The sequence below is a fragment of the Carcharhinus amblyrhynchos genome, chromosome 22 (genome assembly GCF_965287045.1).
Source record: "Carcharhinus amblyrhynchos chromosome 22, sCarAmb.v2.hapA, whole genome shotgun sequence".
In the NCBI taxonomy this organism is placed as follows: Eukaryota; Metazoa; Chordata; class Chondrichthyes; order Carcharhiniformes; family Carcharhinidae; genus Carcharhinus; species Carcharhinus amblyrhynchos.
The window spans coordinates 15615737-15635629 of NC_137345.1; the positions used below are offsets into that span (position 1 = coordinate 15615737).

A 19893-nucleotide genomic window follows, 5' to 3' on the forward strand; every position below is an offset into this window, starting at 1 on the left:
CAATAAGATCATGGCTGATCTGAAGTGGCTCAGTTCCACTTTCCCGCCTTCTCCCCATAACCCTTAATCCCCTTGCCTATCAAAAACCTATCTACCCGCGTCTTAAATATATTTAGCGAGGCAGCCTCCACCACGTCAACGGGCAGAGAATTCCAGAGATTCACCACCCTTTGAGTGAAGAAGTTCCTCCTCAACTCTGTTCTAAACTGCCCCCCCTTATCTTGAGGCTGTGCCCTCTAGTCCTACTGTCCTTTCTGAGCGGGAAGAGCCTCTCCTGGAGGAAACCCACACAGACATGGGGAGAACGTGCAAACTCCACACAGACAGTGACCTGAGCCAGGAATTGAACCCGGGTCCCTGGTGCTGTGGGGCACATGTCTCCAATGCATGAGATGCTGCTGGTTGCCGCACATGGAACAATCATGCTTTTAGAACCAAGTTCAAGATGCAAAATGGTGTTGCCTGAAAAATACTCAATAGTTTGACTTAAAAACATATTGCCATTGCATGTGACATCTCTGTTCAGCCCTGCCCTCAAGCTTGCTTTGGTCATCTGCAGTGTTAGCAGGCTTGCCCTAGCTATAACTGTATCGCTACATTCTGCACTGTCTCCTTTCCTTCTCTACATAGGTATGCTTTGGCTGTATAGCATGCAAGAACAATACTTTTCACTGTATACGAATAGATGTGGCAATATTAAAATTAAAATCAAACATGCATCTCTTCTGCAATGAAACCTAGCTAAACCTTGGCTGGGTTAACAAAATATATTAAGTTGTGCAATACCTCAGAACACACATTATCACATAGAAGTCAGATGTGTGTGCCTTTCAACACAACTCTTGCTTAATACTAACTTCCACAAAAAATATGCATTTTGAAACAGCCTATAAAAGGATATGAAATTTACAACTCAGTACAGACACAAGCTGCTCCATGCTTCGGTAAAGATAAGTTACTTTACATGGCACTTCCATATAAGGCAAAACAACATGAGAAGGATTCACCTGATTTAATGGATTTTTTTGATTTCAGATGGAATTTCTTTGCAAATTACTCACTTAACATTTTTTTTTACAGGTCCTTCCTTTAGCATCGTGTAGACGTTATCAAAGGCATCACTGAACAGAAAACCAGTGACTGAACAACTTCAAAGCTCTAGGATGGGGAAGGCACTTCTCTTGACTGGTCAGTATTGAATATTTTGTATTGGATTATTTTCATTTCGGACTATGTGGAGTAGTAAATACAGCTACATAACCGGACGATTGTTTCCATCAATCATTTCTCACCTCTGTCTGTTTTTGTGGGTGTTGTTCACATAGTGCCATAGGATGGTTTATATCCACAGTAACAGGCAGATGCTGGAACAGTTTAACATCTCATCCAGAATGCGGCACCACAGACTACGTGGGCATCATCCCTATGATTGCCAAGTGTGTGCTGGGACTGGGTGTGTTTCCTCAATGCCAGCACCTACTCAGGAAATTATTTTTTCATATCCAGGTTGATTAGATTTTCACAAACTGTTCACCTATATGAAGTGAACCTACATAAAGATAAAAAATAAACATCAAAGACATGAAAACTAGGTTATATGGTAAAGCAATTGACTTAAGGCGAATGTTAGAAAATTATCTTACCTCACAATAATAAAGTTGAAATATTAATTTAAATTAATTTGTATTAAACCCTTTAACACTAGACAGATATTTCTTGACATGAAATTACATCATGTGTTTCTTTTTTATTTTAGTGAGTTTGGTCTTACTTCACATATCACTGGGTAAGTAACTGCACATTTCCACTTGATATAAAGTGGTATATTTCATTGGTCCTGGGAATGGTAACATTGTGGTTATTTTACAGGAGAGTTAATGCAATCGAACATGTGCTCAAACCACAGAAGGGCAATTTGAGAATTTGGATGAGGTTTAAATACTGAGGTTAATGAAAATCAGGGAAAGGTTTGTAATGTACAGCTGAATTGATATCACAGAATCACAGATCACTACAATGTGCAGAAGAGGCTCTTCGGTCCATCAAGTCTGCATCGACGCAGAAATGCCCTGATCTGACCACCTAATCCCACTTGTCTGCACTTGGCCAGTAACCTTGAATGTTATGGCATGCCAAGTACTCATCCAGGGACTTTTTAAAGGATGTGAGGCATCCCACCTCCACCACCCTCCCAGATATTGCATTCCAGACTGTCAAAACCCTCTGAGCAAAAAAGTTTTTCTTCAAATCCCCCCTAAAACTCCACTCCCTCACTTTTAACTTGTGCTCCCTTGTAACTGACTCTTCAACTAAAGGGAACAATTGCTCCCTATCCACCCTGTCCACATCCCTCATAATCTTGAACACTTCAATCAGGTCACCCCCTCAGTCTTCTCTACTCCAATGAAAACAACACAAGCCTTTCCAAATTCACTTCGTAACTCCCAGGCAGCATCCTGGTGAATCTCCTCTGCACCTCCTCCATTGTGTTCACGTCCTTGCTAAAATGTGGTGACCAGAACTGCATACAGTATTCCAGCTGTGGCCTCTTTGTCAAATTACTCCTTTCAAAATGCAACACCTCACACTTTTCAATGTTAAATTCCATCTACCACTTATTTGTCTATTTGACCACCCGTCCATATCTTCCTGTAACCTAAGGCACTCAACCTCACTGTTAACCACCTGGCCACTCTTTGTGTCATTGGAAACTTACTGATCCTAGCCCCAACCCCCAACATAGTCACCTATGTCATTTATATAAATGACAAAAAATAGGAGGCCCAGCACGGATCCCTGTGGTACACCACTTGCTTTATATTATTGCCCAGTGTCAGAATTAACTCCTTAGGTTTCTTAAGCACACAAACATTAAAACAATTAGACCCAGTAGTACCTTTAGCACTGCTGCCTGACAACACCAGATTCAATTCCTGGCTTGGGATGCTGTCTGTGTGGTGTTTGCCCATTCTCCTAATGTCTGCATGTATTTCCTCTGGGTGCTCCGGTTTCCTCTAAGTGTCTGAGAGGTGTATTGGTTAGGTGCATTGGCCATGCTAACTTCTCTCTGTGTGCCCGTACACGTGACTAGGGGACTTTTACAGTAACCTCGTGGCAGTGTTAATGCAAGCCTACTTGTGACACTGATAAATAAAGTTTTTAAAAAAATTGTGGTTGACCGAGATTTGCTGATAGCCTGGAATTCTTCTGGAGTTTTGCCATCTTATTGTTCTTTTTCTTCACTCTTCAGTCTCCTCCTACAAACTGGTTTGTTATTACACAAACTGGGCTCAGTACAGACCAGGTGGTGGTAGGTTCATCCCAGAAAATGTTGACCCCCATCTGTGTACACACCTGATTTATGCTTTTGCCAGCATGAAGGACAATAAATTAACAACTTACGAATGGAATGATGAAACTATGTACGAGAAGATCAATAATCTGAAGAAACAGTAAGTTATATCATTCCCTCTGAGCTCTGCTAATTCCAAATTTAAAATCCCTTTTTGTAATTTACAATTAACCTCATATTAATTGGCATAGAAACTCCACAAGTGAGTAATCAATGTCATTGCCTTTGTCTATGCCTTTTAGCTTTGACAAATGGTCATCTGGACTCAAAACATCAGCTCTTTTTTCTCTCCTTACAGAAGCTTCCAGACCTGCCGAGATTTTCTAGCATTTTCTCTTTTGGTTTCAGATTCCAGCATCCGCTGTAATTTGGTTTTAATGGATGTTATAATTGTGTGTCCTTCATATAGTAAAGTAGATGTTCCTGTAACATGCCCTTAACTTACTTCAACGTTGAATATCATATTTCCTTTTGTTAATAGGAACAGTAACCTGAAAACACTTCTGGCCATTGGAGGTTGGAACTTTGGTACCATCAGGTAATATCTGGAATCGTTTTGTTTCTACAAAATAGTAAATGTCACAACGTCCAGAGAGTCAAGAAATATCAATGTTAGCATTCCTGTGATTAACTAGTAAAAGTAAATTGGTAATTCTCAATTTTGAGTGCTAAATATGGTAACAAACACCAAGTGAAACAAGTTCCAGGCATTTTCTTAAATTGTTGGTATAAATGCTGAGAATTGTAGAATATCCACTTTGAGGAGTTGGTTTTCTCAATTGGTTGGATGGCTGGTTGGATGGCTGGTTCATGATGCCAACAGCATAGGTTCAATTCCCAGACTGGCTGAGGTTATTCATGAAAGGCTCACCTTCTCAACCATGCCCCTCACTTGAGGTTGGTAATCCTCAGGTTAAATCACTATCTGTCAGTTCTCCTCCATGGGTGGCATGGTGGTTAGCACTAATGCCTCAGAGCACCAGCGACCCAGTAATTTGATTCGCAGCTTGGGTGTGGAGTTTGCATATTTTCCCCATGTCTGTGTGGGTTTTCTCTGGGTGCTCCGGTTTCCTCCCACAGCCTGAAATACGTGCTGGCTAAGTGCGTTGGCCAAGCTAAATTCTCCCTCATTGTACCTGAACAGGCATCAGAGCGTGGCGATGAGGGGATTTTCACAGTAATTTTGTTGCAATTTTAACGTAAGTCTACTTGTGACACTAATAAACTTTAAAATAGAAAGGTCAGCATCCTATGGTCATGTGGGACTAAGAGCACTTTACCTTTTATCCAGTCATACAGACTGGGGCTGCTTTAACAGGAACTTAACTCTAAATTAATGGTTCTCCAGGTATATTTGCAGAATGGGGAAGTATGTCAGATTTTCGTAACATTATGGTGGAGATGTCAACATTGGACTGAGGTGGGTACAGCAAGAAGTCTCACAGCACCAGGTTAAACTTAAACAGGTTTATTTGGAATCATGAGCTTTTGGAGCACTGCTCCTTCATCAGGTGAATCAGCTTGTGATTCCAAATAAACTTGTTGGACCTGGTGATGTGAGACTTCTGACTATATTAACACTGCAATGAAGTTACTGTGAAAATCCCCAAGTCGTCACACTCCAGCGCCTGTTCAGGTCAATGCATCTAACCAGCACGTCTTTCAGGCTGTGGGAGGAAACTGGAGCACATGGAGGAATCCCACGCAGAAATGGGGAGAATATGCAGATTCGACACGAGCAGTGACCCAAGCCGGGAATCGAACTTGGGCCCCTAGCCCTCGGAGGCAGCAGTGCTAACCACTGTGCCACCGTGTGGCCATGTTGCTGCTGGAGCGATAAATAATGACCAAAACATAGGTGGGAGAACTCTGCCATTATTATTCGAAATAGTGACATTGAATCTCATTTTCCAACCGAGAGGTCATTTGGGGCCTCAGTTTAATGCCTTAACTGAAAGTTGACATTTCCAACAGTGAAGTACTCCCTCAGTCCTTCCCTGAGACATCATTCCATGTAGTATGTGTTCAAATGTCTAGGGTCTGACTTGAACCCACAACATTCTGACATAGAGACAAGTTCTTTATATAAATTATAGAACATAGAACATTACAGCGCAGTACAGGCCCTTGGGCCCTCGATGTTGCGGAGCAGTAAAATTCTGACCATAGTGTTATAGTCATAGGGAGGGCGTGGAGAAAGATCAACATCACATACAGTAGGTCCATTCATGGCAGCAGAAAAGGAGCTGTTCTTCAGTCTTGTATTAAATTTTGTGAAACACATTTTTTTTTAAGTTTAGTCATTAAGTTATTAAACAGTGGAGTTTAGAATGAGCGTGCTAAGTATTCAAAGAAACAATACTGTCAGAAGTACTCCATTGGCTTTCAAATAAAGATGCATGAATATTTTCTCTATTTTCAACCTTCCCCTGTGAGTAGATTTACCAACATGGTGGCTACAGCGTTAACCCGAGCAACATTCATCAGTTCTGCAATTACCTTTCTGCGGAAGTACGGATTTGATGGATTAGACCTAGACTGGGAGTATCCTGGATCTCGAGGCAGTCCAGCCGTTGATAAAAACCGTTTCACAATCTTGGCCAAGGTGAACATCCTAAGATCATCATCTTTCATCTAACATTACAAGAAAAAAAGCTTTGTAACTAATTCAGCTCAAATTGTGTTTCATTCTTTGAGGATAATATTTTAATTCCTGCTAATAGCTGTACACACTGTGGGGCAACAAAACAAGAGCAAAATGAGTTTTAAACAACCAAAAATGTTTCCCAAATATCAGCAAAGGCTACAAATAGAATCCTCATAATGCAGAAGGAGGCCAATAGGCCCATAGCGTCTGCACCGACCCTCCGACAGAACAGTTTACTCAGGCCCTATCTCCATTACCTGCCGTATTTACCCCAATCCCCCCAACCTAGACATCTTTGGATACTAAGTGGTAATTTAGCATGGTCAACCTACTTAACCTGCACACCTTTGGAGTGTGGGAGGAAACCAGGGCACCTGGAGGAAACACATGCAGACATGGGGAGAATGTGCAAACTCCACACACCCAAGACTGGAATCAAACCCAAGTCCCTGGCGCTCAAGACAGCAGTGCTAACCACTGTGCCACCATGCTGCCCATTCTTATGAATATGGCTGAAAGACAGTCAATGAAAGTGACCCTAGCAAGTTTACTCAGCTTCCTCAGGAAAGTACATAGAGCATCATATGAAATAAATCCTTCATGTACAAACCAAATGATAACATTTTAAGAGAGACAGAATTAGACACTACCAATATGAGCTCTGACAATATATTACGCAGAATGTTTATCATCATTTAACATCAAAATGTGTTCATTCTTTATAGGAATTGCTAGAGGCTTTTAAAGTAGAGGGACATTCTTCTGGGAAGGACAGGCTCCTGCTCACGGCTGCAGTCGCTGCTGGGAAAGAAACCATTGATGCTGGATATGAGGTAGCTGAGATTTCAAAGTAAGTTCATTGTGTATAAACCTGTAATTTTACAACCTTTGGAAAATGTTTTCATTAAATATATTGCAAATATCTTATTAAAGATTTTGAAGGATGTTAATTTGTTTGTTTGGAGTACACCCTCAGTCACCCACTAAATTGTGTATATCTATGCTTGAGAAGGGTGAGAATCAGTTATGTAATGGTACACAATCAGAGTTCTTCCTCTGTTGTTCCTCTGGCAATCTTCTAGGATTTGTGGGAGATAAAACATATGGGCCGAAATTTTCCAGCTGTTCACGCCATACTCCCACTGCCGACGAGGATGGAGAATTTGGTGCTTAGCCAAATCTCCATTCACTGCTGCAGCCACAGAGGTTCCTGTTGGCGGGAAGTGCCGGAAAATTCCGCCCATGACTAATGGATGATGTAAGGAGAAGTTTCTTAGTCCACGCATATATTAATATTTTAATCCTTGTTTTCAAATTGCTCCAGAGCCTCAGCACTCCCTATTTCTGAATTCTTCTTCAGCCCCAAAAGCTCTCTACTAGATCAACTCTGACCTTTTGAGCAACTCAGATTTTAATCACTCCGTCATTGGCGACAGTGACTTCAGTCCCCTGGGCCCCAAACAGTTTGCTCCCCTCCCCACCTCTCCACCTCACTTTCCTTTTTTCAAACAATCCTGCTCTCTCCTTACTCTCTTCCACAAAGAGCTATAAATGTAAGAAGTGAAACATATGGAGAGGAAGAAAAGAAAACATTTGGGGAGGTTTACAATGAGAGATGAGTGTGAGAGGTCAATAAGTGGACGAATGCAAACCTTGATTGGCCAGATGGGAGTGTGAGGAAATGCTAGAGTGCAATTGCAAAGCCTGTGTTTTGAGATGTTGTATGCGGGGATGAGGGAGAGGAAGTTGACATCTAAAAGTGCTACTTCAACTTTGTTTTACTGTTCTTACCGGGCCATTAACCCTCTTGCGGCACTTGGTCCAGCTATGAGGGACTTGTAGATCTTCTTGAGTTGGACTTCCTACTCCATCCTCAGGAAACAAAAATTTCCTTCAGTCCCTCACCACCTCCAATGTGACCTCTGTGGAAAATTCAGAGAACCTGGGTCAGTCTTCCCTGATCTTTCTGCCATCATTTTTCTTTCTTCGGCCTTCAGCAGCACTGTTGACTGCAGTCATTCTAACCCCTGACTAAATCCACTTCAATCAATCCCTTTAAGTGAGTATGGGTCATGATCCCACTGCACTCTATCATTGATGGGCAATCCTGGGAATAGTATGCGATTGTCATAGCTGAGTTAAAATGCTGCATCAAAGCTGCCACTGAAGCTAACAGGTTCCTGATCCAGCCTCTTAGATTGCAAAAAGAACTTGTACAATAAAATTCCTTCAAAGCATCTGTGGAAATGTCACAACATTGTCTCGGCTACAAGGAATGATATTGGTTATTTTTATTTTGTTTTTGGTTTATTCTTTCCTCACAGCTTCCTAATTTTACAGACCTCCACTTTAGCTGTAACTGCTGGGCAGTTTTCCAGTGCTCCCCTGCATTAAACAGCCTGGGACAAAAACAGAAAATGCTGGAAAATCGCAGCAGATCTGACAGCATCTGTGGAGAGAGAATAGAGCCAATGTTTCATCAAAAGGTCGGCTCCATTCTCTCTCCACAGATGCTGTCAGACCTGCTGAGATTTTCCAGCATTTTCTGTTTTTGTTTTAGATTCCAGCAATATTTTGCCTTGAGACAGCCTGGGATTGATTCCGAGGAGACTGAAGCCATTTGATATATCTGAGAGACTATTCTCCAAATTTGTAAGCACTATGGCAGCACGGTGGCACAGTAGTGAACACTGTTGCCTCACAGCTCCAGGGACCTGGATTTGGTTCCCGGCTTGGGTCACTGTCTGTGAGGAGTCTGCACATTCTCCCTATGCCTGCATGGGTTTTCTCTGGGTGCTCCAGTTTCCTTCCACAGTCCAAAGATGTGCAGGTTAGGTTAATTGTCCATGCTTAATTGCCCCTTAGTGTCCTGGAATGCGCAGGCTAGAGAGATTAGGGGGGTAAATATGTGGGTTTGTGGGGATAGGGCCTGGGGTGATTTTGTTGTTGGTGCAGATCTACAGGGCAAATGGCCTCCTTCTTCATTGCAGGGTTTCTATGATAAGGGAGAGATGATTGTGCTGAGTCCCTTTCTTTATTTCACCTACCCTCTGACCAAAGACGTTTTATTTTTAAAAAATTGCTTCAGCTCATGAGTGCTTTTGTCTGGAGCAGGCCAAGTGTCAGACTTTTAAAAGAAAGATAAGGTATGTTGATCAACACTCAACATACACAGCTACTCCTACGCTCACTCTCACATAGGTACACACACTCTGAGGAAATAAAATGATTAAAAGTAGTACACACTTACATGTTATGATTCCAAGAATTCTTTATTGCGCTTGGTTTTCCCCAGGGTGAGGATTTGAACCAATGCAGAATAGTAATCCTTTTAGTCAACTAAAGAAAAGCATGAGTTAGAAGGAAAGAATTTTTTTATGTTTGCAGTAACAAGTTTCTCTTATTACTTTCCAGTCAGGGTGCAATGAAGCCCTAGAATGGCTCCTCAATTAGAGACTTCAAAACCAACTTAAGTAGTATCATAGAATCACTACAGCGCAGAAGGAAGCCATTTGGCCCATCAACCCTGCACTGACACCAGTCCCAACCAGGCCATCTCCCAGTAACCCCACATATTTACTATGCCAATCCCCCTCACACTAACTGCCAATTTAGCATGGCAAATCAACTAACCTGCACACCTTTGGATTTTGGGAGGAAACCAGAGCACCCGGAAGAAAACTTTGCAGACACAGGGAGAATATATAAACTCCACACAGACAGTCACCCGAGGCTGGAATTGAACCCAGGTCCCTGGTGCTGTGAGACAGCAGTGCTAACCACTGTGCCATCATGCTGCTCCAAATACCTACCTTTGAGTTAAAAGCAGACTTAATTTGGCTCTTTTCCTTTTGTAAGCATAGGTTTCTGTCTATCTGAGCAGAATATGCACTATTAGTACTATTAACAGAAAACCTGGCCGGAATTCTCCTGCCGTTCAGGCCAGTGGGATTTTCTGGTCCCGCTGCAGTGAACAGAGATTTGGATGTGCACCAAATTCTCAGTCCTCGCTTGCGGCAGTGGTGGGATGTGAACAGCCAGAAAATTTCCTCCTTTGTCTCTGTCACATGACAAGAACATCTCTTCCCATTGTCATTCTAAATAGTTTTGGATATTTAGGCCAATGTCAGACAATGAAGTCCGGGTATTACTCATCCATTTTCCATCTTGGTAACAAAGAATTTTCTTCACCCATTTTTGTAGATTTTAAATTTGGAGTTGCCAGGGCTATTGTGAACTCAGTCTTCTTAATTAGTCGGAGAAATGCAACCATTATCACTGGAAGAGTCATTAATTACTTTTCCAGGCCTTGTTCAAACATGAAATTAGCTCAATGTTCTTACAATTCCATATGAATTAGCAGGGGAAAGAAAAGGTCACCTGACCTCTCAACTCCACTTTTGTTACAGGAATATGTCCATTTCTCACTTATAGGTCATAAGTTTGTATTATGTGAATGTGACAAAGACCATTCAGTGGCTTAGCTGAGAGAAAAAAGAAATGAAATTTACCTTATCAAGAGTTGCTATAGTCCCAATAGTCAATTAGTTGCAAACTTTAACTGGGAATCAGTGTTCCAGTTTTGGAATCACTGACTTGGTGATAACTCACAATGATTATTATAATTAACAATTTAAAAGAATTTCAAATTGTAATGCTTCATGAAGTAACTTTTTTAACAGATATCTAGATTTTATCTCTGTGATGGCGTATGATTTTCATGGATCCTGGGAGAAGATCACTGGGCACAATAGCCCTCTGTATCGTGGCTCTGCTGACCAAGGCCAGTTTATTTACTTTAATGTTGTAAGTTTGACTGCAAAAAGTGATATTTGGTCATCTTCGTTCTTGCAGTAACATTTTGCCAACAGATAATATGCTTTTTCAATTTAGTAAAGTTTCAATAAGGATGCTGAGGTAAATTATCTTGCAGAACTATACTATGAACTACTGGAGAGCAAAAGGTGCCCCAGCAGAGAAACTGATTGTTGGATTTCCGACCTATGGACGTACCTTCACCCTTAGCACCCCTCAAACTGGTGTTGGTGCCCCAGTATCTGGAGCTGGTCAAGCTGGACAATTCACCAGGGAGGCTGGATTCTGGGCATACTATGAGGTAATTATGCTGCAAATAATTTTCATTTATCACATGATAAACTTTCCAGATCATCTTGAATATATGCAAAATCAGAAACTTGGCCCACATTGCGCCATAGAATCTAACGAACAGCAAATGTTGCATTTTAGCACTTTTCCTTTACTTTTACACTGGACAGAACACATGATTTTTAAGTTAATGTCAAGTTGCTGTATATGTCTGCATAAATGTATTATAAAATGAGAAAACATTATTTGCATCACGCAAAGCTACGATCAGCCAAAAGGGCCAATACAAAAGGCTACTGAAAAAGATTTGCTGAAAGGGCAACAGTGGTTAGCACTGCTGCCAGACAGAGCCAGACCGGCTTCAAGTAACTTTCTGTGTGGAGTTTGTACATTCTCCCATGTCTGCATGGGTTTCCTCCAGATGCTCCGTCTTTCCCCCACAAAGATATGGAGATTCGGTGGATTGGCCATACCTAATCGCTCTTCCGTATCAGGACGATTAGCAGGGTAAAGATATTTATCTATGGGCATATGGCCTGGGCAGGATTGTTGTTGGTGCAGGTACAATGGGCTGAATGACCTCCTTCCACACTGTAGGGATTCCATGATTCTATGTGTTGATAAATCCCCTATTGCCTTGCGGTGTTAGTATTTAAAAGAAAATACCACCCCTATTAAATATTCCACAAGCCTTTAAAATGTGTTTTCGTAAAAACAGTTTTCTTTTTAGAAGATAACTGCTAATAATATTTTACAATTGAATATCTTTGATTAATTAACAATGAGACCTAACTAAGAATAAGTGGGAACGAAACAAGAGAAACAGGATTCATTTGTCAGACATGTTAACAGTACTTATTGGTTTTGTTTGACAGATCTGTCCATTCCTGAATGGTGCTACCATTAAATTTATTGAAGACCAGAAGGTTCCTTATGCATTCAAGGGTAGACAATGGGTTGGATATGATGATTGGAGGAGCTTTACAACCAAAGTAGGAACTTTGAATTTACCTCCATAATTTAATGCATACACTCTAAGTATCCATTTTCCAGTTTATCAGTAACATTAGAGGTCTACACATGTCACGATAAGATAATTTTATCAATAAAGATGAACCAACCTCTGCAATGAACAGTTCAGAAACCAACTAATTAATGGTGTTCACTTTTTAATGAAAATCACAACGATTGCGTTGTATTGGACTAGAATGTTGCAAATGTGATTGTGCTTTTTAAAAAAGGAGGGAGGTTGATAACAGGCAATTATTGATTGGTTAGATAAACATCAGCAGGAGGGAACATGTTAGAGTCTATTATAAAGGATGTGATAACAGGACTCTTTGAAAATATCAATGGGATTAGACAAAGTCAATGTGAATTTATGAAAGGGAAATATGTTTGACAAACCTGTTGGAGTTTTTTGAAGCTGTAACTAACAGAATAGATAAGGGTGAACCAATGGATGTGATGTATTTGAATTTTCAGAAAGCTTTCGATAAAGTCCCACATAAGAGGTTCATGTGCACAATTAAAGCACTTGGGATTAGGAGTAGCATACAGGAAACAGAGTAAGAATAAATGGGTCTTTTTTAGTAATGAGCGGGGTACTATAAGGATCAATGCTTGGGCCCTAGCTATTAATTATATATCAATGATTTAGAGGAGGGAAAGAAATGTAATATTTCCACATTTGCTGGTGGCACAAAGCTAGGCGGGAATATGAGTGGTAAGGAGGATAAGTCTTTGAGGCAATTTTGACAAGTTGGCTGAACGGGCAGTGTAATGTGAATAAGTGTGAACTTATCCACTTTGGTAGCAAAAGCTGGATGGCAGAGTATTACTTAGATGTGATAACTTGGGAAATGTTGGCGTACAAGGGCTCTAGGGTGTTCTTGTACAGCAGTCACAGAAAGCAAGCATGCAGGTTCAACATGCAATTAGGAAAACAAATGGTATGTTGACCTTCATTGCAAGAGGACTTGAGTACAGGAACAAGGATGTCTTTTTGCAGCTGTACAGGGCCTTGATGAGACCACACCTGGAGCACTGTATGCAGTTTTGGTCTTCTTCACTAAGGATGGATACACTTGCCAATGAGGGAGTGCAGCGAAAGCTCACTGGGTTGATTCCTGTAATGGCAGGGTTATTAGATGAGAAGAGATTGGGTCAAATAGATTTGTATTCACTGGAGTTTAGACAAATAATTGGGGGTTTCTTTAAAATGATTAAAATTCTGACAGGACTGTGATAATAAGTGACCTCTAATTTTAAAGAAGATTTAAATATGATGTTTGGTTTTAATTTCAGTCACTGTAATTGATATCTGATGATTTAATCTGATCATGGCAAGAGGGTTAAATTCAATTTAAAATTACAATCCTCACAGTTAAGCTGATAAAAATGTAGTATCAATAAAACAAGTAAGGAACCTCAAAGGGTTGGTAACTCTGATAATTATATACAGGCATTTCAATGCTGTGGGATCCATTCCACATCTTATGTGATATAATGTATCCAATGACTAGTTCATATTCTATGATTAATTTATTCTATATTTTGCATTAGATATGAAAACGACTTTACAGTAATCAACTATGAACAACTGATTTTCATACAGTCCGACTGGCAGCATCACTGAGAATGTGTAAAGAAGATTTTGTAATTTAGATTAAGCACTTTAGAAAGGAACAGAAGCATGCTTCATGCTAATATTCACTGGAACAATAATGAACATAGACAACTGGTAAAAACCTTATTTGAAGCTATTATGTGAATTCTGATAGAAAAAGATCACAGCACAATGGTGGTGGTGTGGAATAAACTTCGAAAAAACTACTGGTACAAAAATAAAGTCTGACAATACAGCTCTGGCAAAGGGTCATCCAGACTCGAAACGTTGACTCTATTTTGTCTCCGCAGGTGCTGTTAGACCTGCTGAGATTTTCCAGCATTTTCTGGTCTTGCAAAATCTATTCCTCCCCTCATTGCTATTCTGCATGCCTCCTCCGACCTGCAATCAGTCACAACACATCATGAACCATATTAGGCAGAAAGTTATCTTATCTATTTAGGCTTTCCTCATCTTACTGCCTATCTCTCAGACCCTCCTGTCTGAGGGAGATACAGATATGGGCGACGGAGGGGGTGCAGGCAATAACAAGTTCTACAGGTATCCCACCAAACAACCATCATTCCCAAGGGAAACTGAAGCAGGAAGCATTGATTAGCCCATCCCCTCTCATTTCCATGGCATTACAATGCTGCATTGGTTGTTCCTCTTCCCAAGAATACCCCTAGAAATCTCAAAGCACTGCTCCCTGTGTCTTTTTCCTTCTCCCTGTCCTATATGTTTGGGAATGAATAATCCTCAGAGCTATGAAAGACGAACACCAGAGAGAGAATGCCTAGCAGAATATTTAAGTATTAGATGAAATGCCAAGTTCATTTAACCAAATGTGCTTTTGAATTGCATCTTATATTTTTTTCCTTGTAGGTTCAATGGTTGAAGAGTAACAACTTCGGAGGTGCCATGGTTTGGGCTTTAGATCTGGATGATTTCAGGGGAGCTGAATGCAGTCAAGGAGTTTACCCTTTGATCAACACATTGAAGTCCCTCCTTCATATTCATCACTCTGGTAATTTTCTATACATAACCCCACTAATCTTATAGACATGTATAAGATAATGAAGGAGATGGATAGGGTAGAGGTAGAGAGATTCTTCCCGCTTAGAAAGGATAGCAGGACTAGAGGACACAGCCTCAAGATAAGGGGGGGTGCAGTATAGATCGGAGTTGAGGAGGAACTTCTTCACTCAAAGGGTGGTGAATCTCTGGAATTCTCTGCCCGTTGAAGTGGTGGAGGCTACCTCGCTAAATATATTTAAGTCACGGGTAGATAGGTTTCTGATAGACAGGGGAATTAAGGGTTATGGGAAGAAAACGGGAAAGTGGAACTGATCCACTTCAGATCAGCCATAATCTTGTTGAATGGCGGGGCAGGCTCGAAGGGCTAGATGGCCTACTCCTGCTCCTATTTCTTATATTCTTCTGTTCTTATGTTCTTAACTAATCCTAAACTCAATCCTATTGAATAATCGGTTAACAGATTTGTATCTATGCGCACTTGCTGTGTACAAAGTCTTGCTATGTTGCATCTACATTTTTGAATTTAGGACTGATACCCTTGTTTATAATGCAAACCAGCTCTTAAACTTCTCACTCTCATCACATGCTGCCATCAGTAGTGACACATTTAGAAAAAGCAGCTGAAACCAGAATACACCTTATTGGAATAACTGGTATGCAGCCAGGGTCAGCTGGAAAAACCAGAAACCATCCAGGAAGCGGTTCGTCTCTGGTGACTTTAGACAATGGGCGGAATTTTCCAGCTGCATTTGCTCCAAAGCCGAAAATCCTACTTGAGGTCATCAGGCTTTTTCATGGTCCATCTCTCACCCCCTACAATTCCCGTGGCGGGCGGAATGAGAAAATTCGCTCCTACATTCAGTTGTGACATACAGCTAAAGTTAAAAGTTCATTTATTAGTCACAAGTAAAGCTTACATTAACATTGCAATGAAGTTATTGTGAAATTCCCCTAGTCACCACAAGTCAGCACCTATTCGAGTCAATGTACCTAACCAGTAAGTCTTTCAGACCAAGGGTGGAAACCTCAGCGTCCAGAGGAAACCCATGCCGACACCGAAAGAATGAGCAAACTCCACAAAGACAGTGACCCAAGCCAGGAATTGAACAACGGTCCTTGGCACTGAGGCAACAGTGCTAAGCACTGTGCCAGGATATGCTGAAATTAAGCATGCCCCTTTGGCCTGATAGAGCGACATAAGACTCTAATGAGCCCCGGTATCTCTGAATGAAACGTGGGTATTCAGCAGCTGAACAATTGTTAGCCTCACATCTATTGGAATGTGACTGATGTTTAATCTGCTGCCTGGAAAAATACCCAAAATGAAAATCTATCATGCATATGTTTGTTCATTGTTTTGCTTTTGATTTTTTTTTGTTTACAGACAGTGCACTTGCAATATAGGCATCATGGTAATATATCGAAATTTCCAAATGTTGAACCATACACAAGTACATAGAAAATGCTGGCAAGGCCTGCCTGAGACTCCAGACCCATGGCAATGTGGTTGACTCTTAACTGCCCTCTGAAATGGCCAAGAAAACCATTCAGTTCAAGGCCAATTAGAATGTTCAACAAATACTGGCCTTGCTAATGACACCCATATCTTATGAAAGAATAGAAAAATAGCGAGAGCTGTGCTTGAAACCACCATAGCTGGTGACACATGGTGTGTGATGTTTGTATGACCAATCATGGTGTTGCTGAAGAGGAGAAGGTGGAGGTGATGGAGAGGAAGAGGAGGGTCTGGAGATGGTGGAACCAAATGGAGGATATCCTAGTATTCAGGAAATGTCACCTTGATGAGTGTGCTGCAACTGGGAACCCTGACCCACTCACTCACTTTCACACACTCAATCTCACACATCCAAACTTTACTCAAACTCAACTCACTCAAACTTAACCCTCGCTCTCATTTGACCCTCATTCATTCAACCATCACTCACTCACTCTCACTCATTCACTCACCTTCATCCACTCACCCTCAATCACTCACATTTATTCTTATGTACCTTCACTCTCTCACTCACCCACATTCACCCACTTGCCCTCACTCACTCATACTTACCATCGCTCACTCACCTTCACCAACCCTCATTCACTCACCCTCACTCACTCACATTCACTCATGTCCACACTCATTCACTCAGCCTCATTATGGGGAGGCAATGGCCTAGTGGTATTATTGCTAGACTATAAATCCAGAAATTCAGCTAATGTTCTGGGGACCTGGGTTCTAATCCCATCATGGCAAATGGTGGAATTTGAATGAAAAAAGATATCTGGAATTAAGAATCTACTGATGATCATGGAATCATTGTCAATTGTTGGAAAAACCCACCTGGTTCACTAATATCCTTTAGGGAAGAAATCTCTTATCCTTACCTGGTCTGACCTACATGTGACTCCAGAGCAACAGCAATGTGCTTGACTTTCAACTGCCCTTGGACAACAAGGGATGATCAATTAATTCTGGCCATGAAGCAAGTCCATGTCCCACGAATGAATAAAAAGAAGCACTCAACCTCTCTCACACACTCATTTACTCATATGCCTGATATCTGGTGACACACAAAACATGGGTGCACTCAAATTGGAGGTGCAAGTGGAGCAGGAGTGAGGCAGGGAAGTGATGTAAAGTAGCAGAAAATGAGAGAAAGGTGGAAACAGTGGGGAAGAGATGGGGAGAGTGAAGTAGACCAGTGGAAGATGGTGGGGTAGGGCAGTGCAAAGTGGGGTAAAACAGGGGATGGGACAGAATGGGGGAGTGTGGGGTAAAACAGGGGAGAACAGAGGACAGTGCAGTATAGCAAGGGAGAATGGGGTAGAGCAAGTGACAGAGGGGAAGATGGATGGAGCAGTGGAGAGCAGGGTAGAACAGAGGAAAGCAAGAAAAGTGAGATAGAATGGGGAGAAAACAAAACCGGGAACAACAAACATTTCATTTTTTCCTCATTGTGTTCCCTTAATATAAATTTTAACCAAGACACTGTCATGCCCCAGCACTGCGCCCCTTGTGCCTGAACTATTCTGCAAATTATATAAAAATAATAACAAAATATTGATCTGTCAGTGAGGGCTATGCAACATCACCAGCCTCTGATTCAACTATGCCCTAGACAGGAATCCAGTTCTTGACTAGATGAACTTGACTCTTCAAGTCCCTTAGAGATTGAGTTGTGATATGGTACATGCTGAAGCCTGAAACAGGTCACGGCAATATCAAACTCTCACTTGCTCTACCCCATTCTTCCTTGCTATACTGCACTCTCCTCTGTTCTCCCCTGTTTTACCCCACACTCCCCCATTCTGTAAACATCTCAGTATGAGTGATGGTTTAAATTACCTTAGAAGAATGTGTAGGTAGGTCAAATGCCAAAACAACCTTCTCATCTTATTCCTTTCATAGCTTCAACCCACACTTCCTCTGCAAATTCCTTCAGGTCTATGTCCTAACATGCATAATCCACTTCTCCAGCTCACATGTTTGTTTCATTCCTTCTTCTGCTCTATCAATGGCAAAACCTTCAATTGTCTTGCCTAGAGCTTGTCCTAAAACATCCTTTATCCCATTCTCCCCACAGGGTGTCCTCAAATCCTTCCTCACTGTCCAGTTTCAATCACCTCCCCAATTTATCTTCCATTGTTGCTCAATATCCTTTTCCATCTCTGATCAACACTGTTTAGAATGCTAGACATTATGAAAGTGTAAATTGTTGTGAGCATTCTAATATCAGTTTTAAATTGGTAGTTGCATACATTATGCTCACTCGTTTTGCTGTTGTAACGAAATGATGTGTGGAGGAAATGGAACCTGACAAGATAATGAAGATTTTGATGATTTAGATCTGGTAGTTTAATTAACAACTTCTTTGATTTTTTTTACACAGAGGAAAGTCCAGCATCCCAAACCGGAACTTCACCCGTAACCGTACCACTCAAATCAACTGCTCGAAACTCCATTGCTACAAGTGCTGTTCCTGACACCAATGTAGACAACTGGTGCCAGGGGAAAGCACAAGGGTTGTATGTTGACCCAAATGATCACCAGAAATTTTATGTTTGCAGCAATAATCAAACCTTCCATATGTCTTGTCCTACCGGTTTGGTCTTCGATGAAAATTGTCTTTGTTGCACTTGGCCTTAATTAAGGTTATGGTAGTGCATAGATTTGATTGTGAAGTATTGCTCTAAAATGAAGCTTAATGAAAGCTTAAAGCCTGAAAAATGAAAATGAGATTGATGTTGTGCTAATTTGTCATTCTGTTTACCAGAATTCAAAGTGATAATGCAAGCTTGTCCCCGGAATAATGTTAACCGTAGTTTGATTTCATTAAACTGATTGTTGTGATGTGCTTAGTTGTAAATGAGGAAAGATACTTTATCGCTGAAAATTAAATGGCAGAAAATCACACAAAAAAGAATGTTTTGACTATTTGTCAGTGGAACATATACAACGGCACCAATGAGCAACTTGTGAATGAAAAGTGTGTGATTTTATAATCAGCTCAGAACAGGCTAAATAATGATCCTGCGTGATTAGTTAAAGCTGTCTTATTTTCGCTGTATTCTTTGTTCTCTGAGTTTTCTCTTGGAGCACAAAATTAAAATTCAATTTCATGGATTGAACAGTTTCTGTTATTTTGCTTTGGATTTTTAATTCCCTTTCTCTTATATTAACTTGAACCCACACAGACGTTTTGAGGTCCAGTAGAAATCTACACAAGCACAGTAGCATACAGGCAAAGAGAAGCATCAATATAATGTTAATTTGCTTGATCAAAGGTAGGTAACTGAAACTAGCTGAAAGGTGGAAGATTGGCAGACAGTGAGGGTGGTACAAATTCACTAAAACAGGACATGCAGAGGCTAGTAAAATGGGCAAACATGTGTCCATGGATCACTACATTGGCAAGGCACATCTGCAATGATGATATTGCCATGAACAACTTTCTCTGACTACAAGACCCTAGCAATTTCCATTGCAAATTCTGATTTAATATGCTTTTTAGGGAGAGCAGCATGGTATCACTAGAAAGACAGTGAGTCATGAGATCTAGTCTTAGGGGTCAATCTTGAGCCCATGTTCATCTGTAGGAATGACAACATGTTCAAGATATGGAAAGCATGATTTGCGCTGGC

At 41.0% G+C, this 19893-nt stretch overlaps 1 protein-coding gene across 1 annotated transcript; it reads left to right on the forward strand.

The window, feature by feature from the left end:
• The first annotated feature begins 849 nt into the window (after positions 1 to 849).
• On the forward strand, positions 850 to 19375 carry LOC145356944 (acidic mammalian chitinase-like). The gene is made up of 12 exons (XM_080209956.1): positions 850 to 944; positions 1081 to 1188; positions 1757 to 1786; positions 3251 to 3452; positions 3834 to 3890; positions 5792 to 5957; positions 6725 to 6849; positions 10682 to 10805; positions 10933 to 11115; positions 11981 to 12097; positions 14599 to 14740; positions 18642 to 19375. Exons 2-12 carry the CDS (start codon positions 1164 to 1166, stop codon positions 18896 to 18898), a joined length of 1428 nt encoding a protein of 475 aa, XP_080066082.1. The 5' UTR covers positions 850 to 944; positions 1081 to 1163; the 3' UTR covers positions 18899 to 19375.
• The last annotated feature ends 518 nt before the right edge of the window (positions 19376 to 19893 follow it).

What these genes read in the sequence shown, in the direction of transcription:
- LOC145356944 (XM_080209956.1), top strand. Translation starts at nt 1,164, where the DNA reads ATGGGGAAGGCACTTCTCTTGACTG. An exon ending in GATTCTGGGCATACTATGAG is followed by an intron (nt 11,116 to 11,980) that starts GTAATTATGCTG and finishes TTTGTTTGACAG; the next exon opens with ATCTGTCCATTCCTGAATGG. An exon ending in GGAGGAGCTTTACAACCAAA is followed by an intron (nt 12,098 to 14,598) that starts GTAGGAACTTTG and finishes TTTTCCTTGTAG; the next exon opens with GTTCAATGGTTGAAGAGTAA.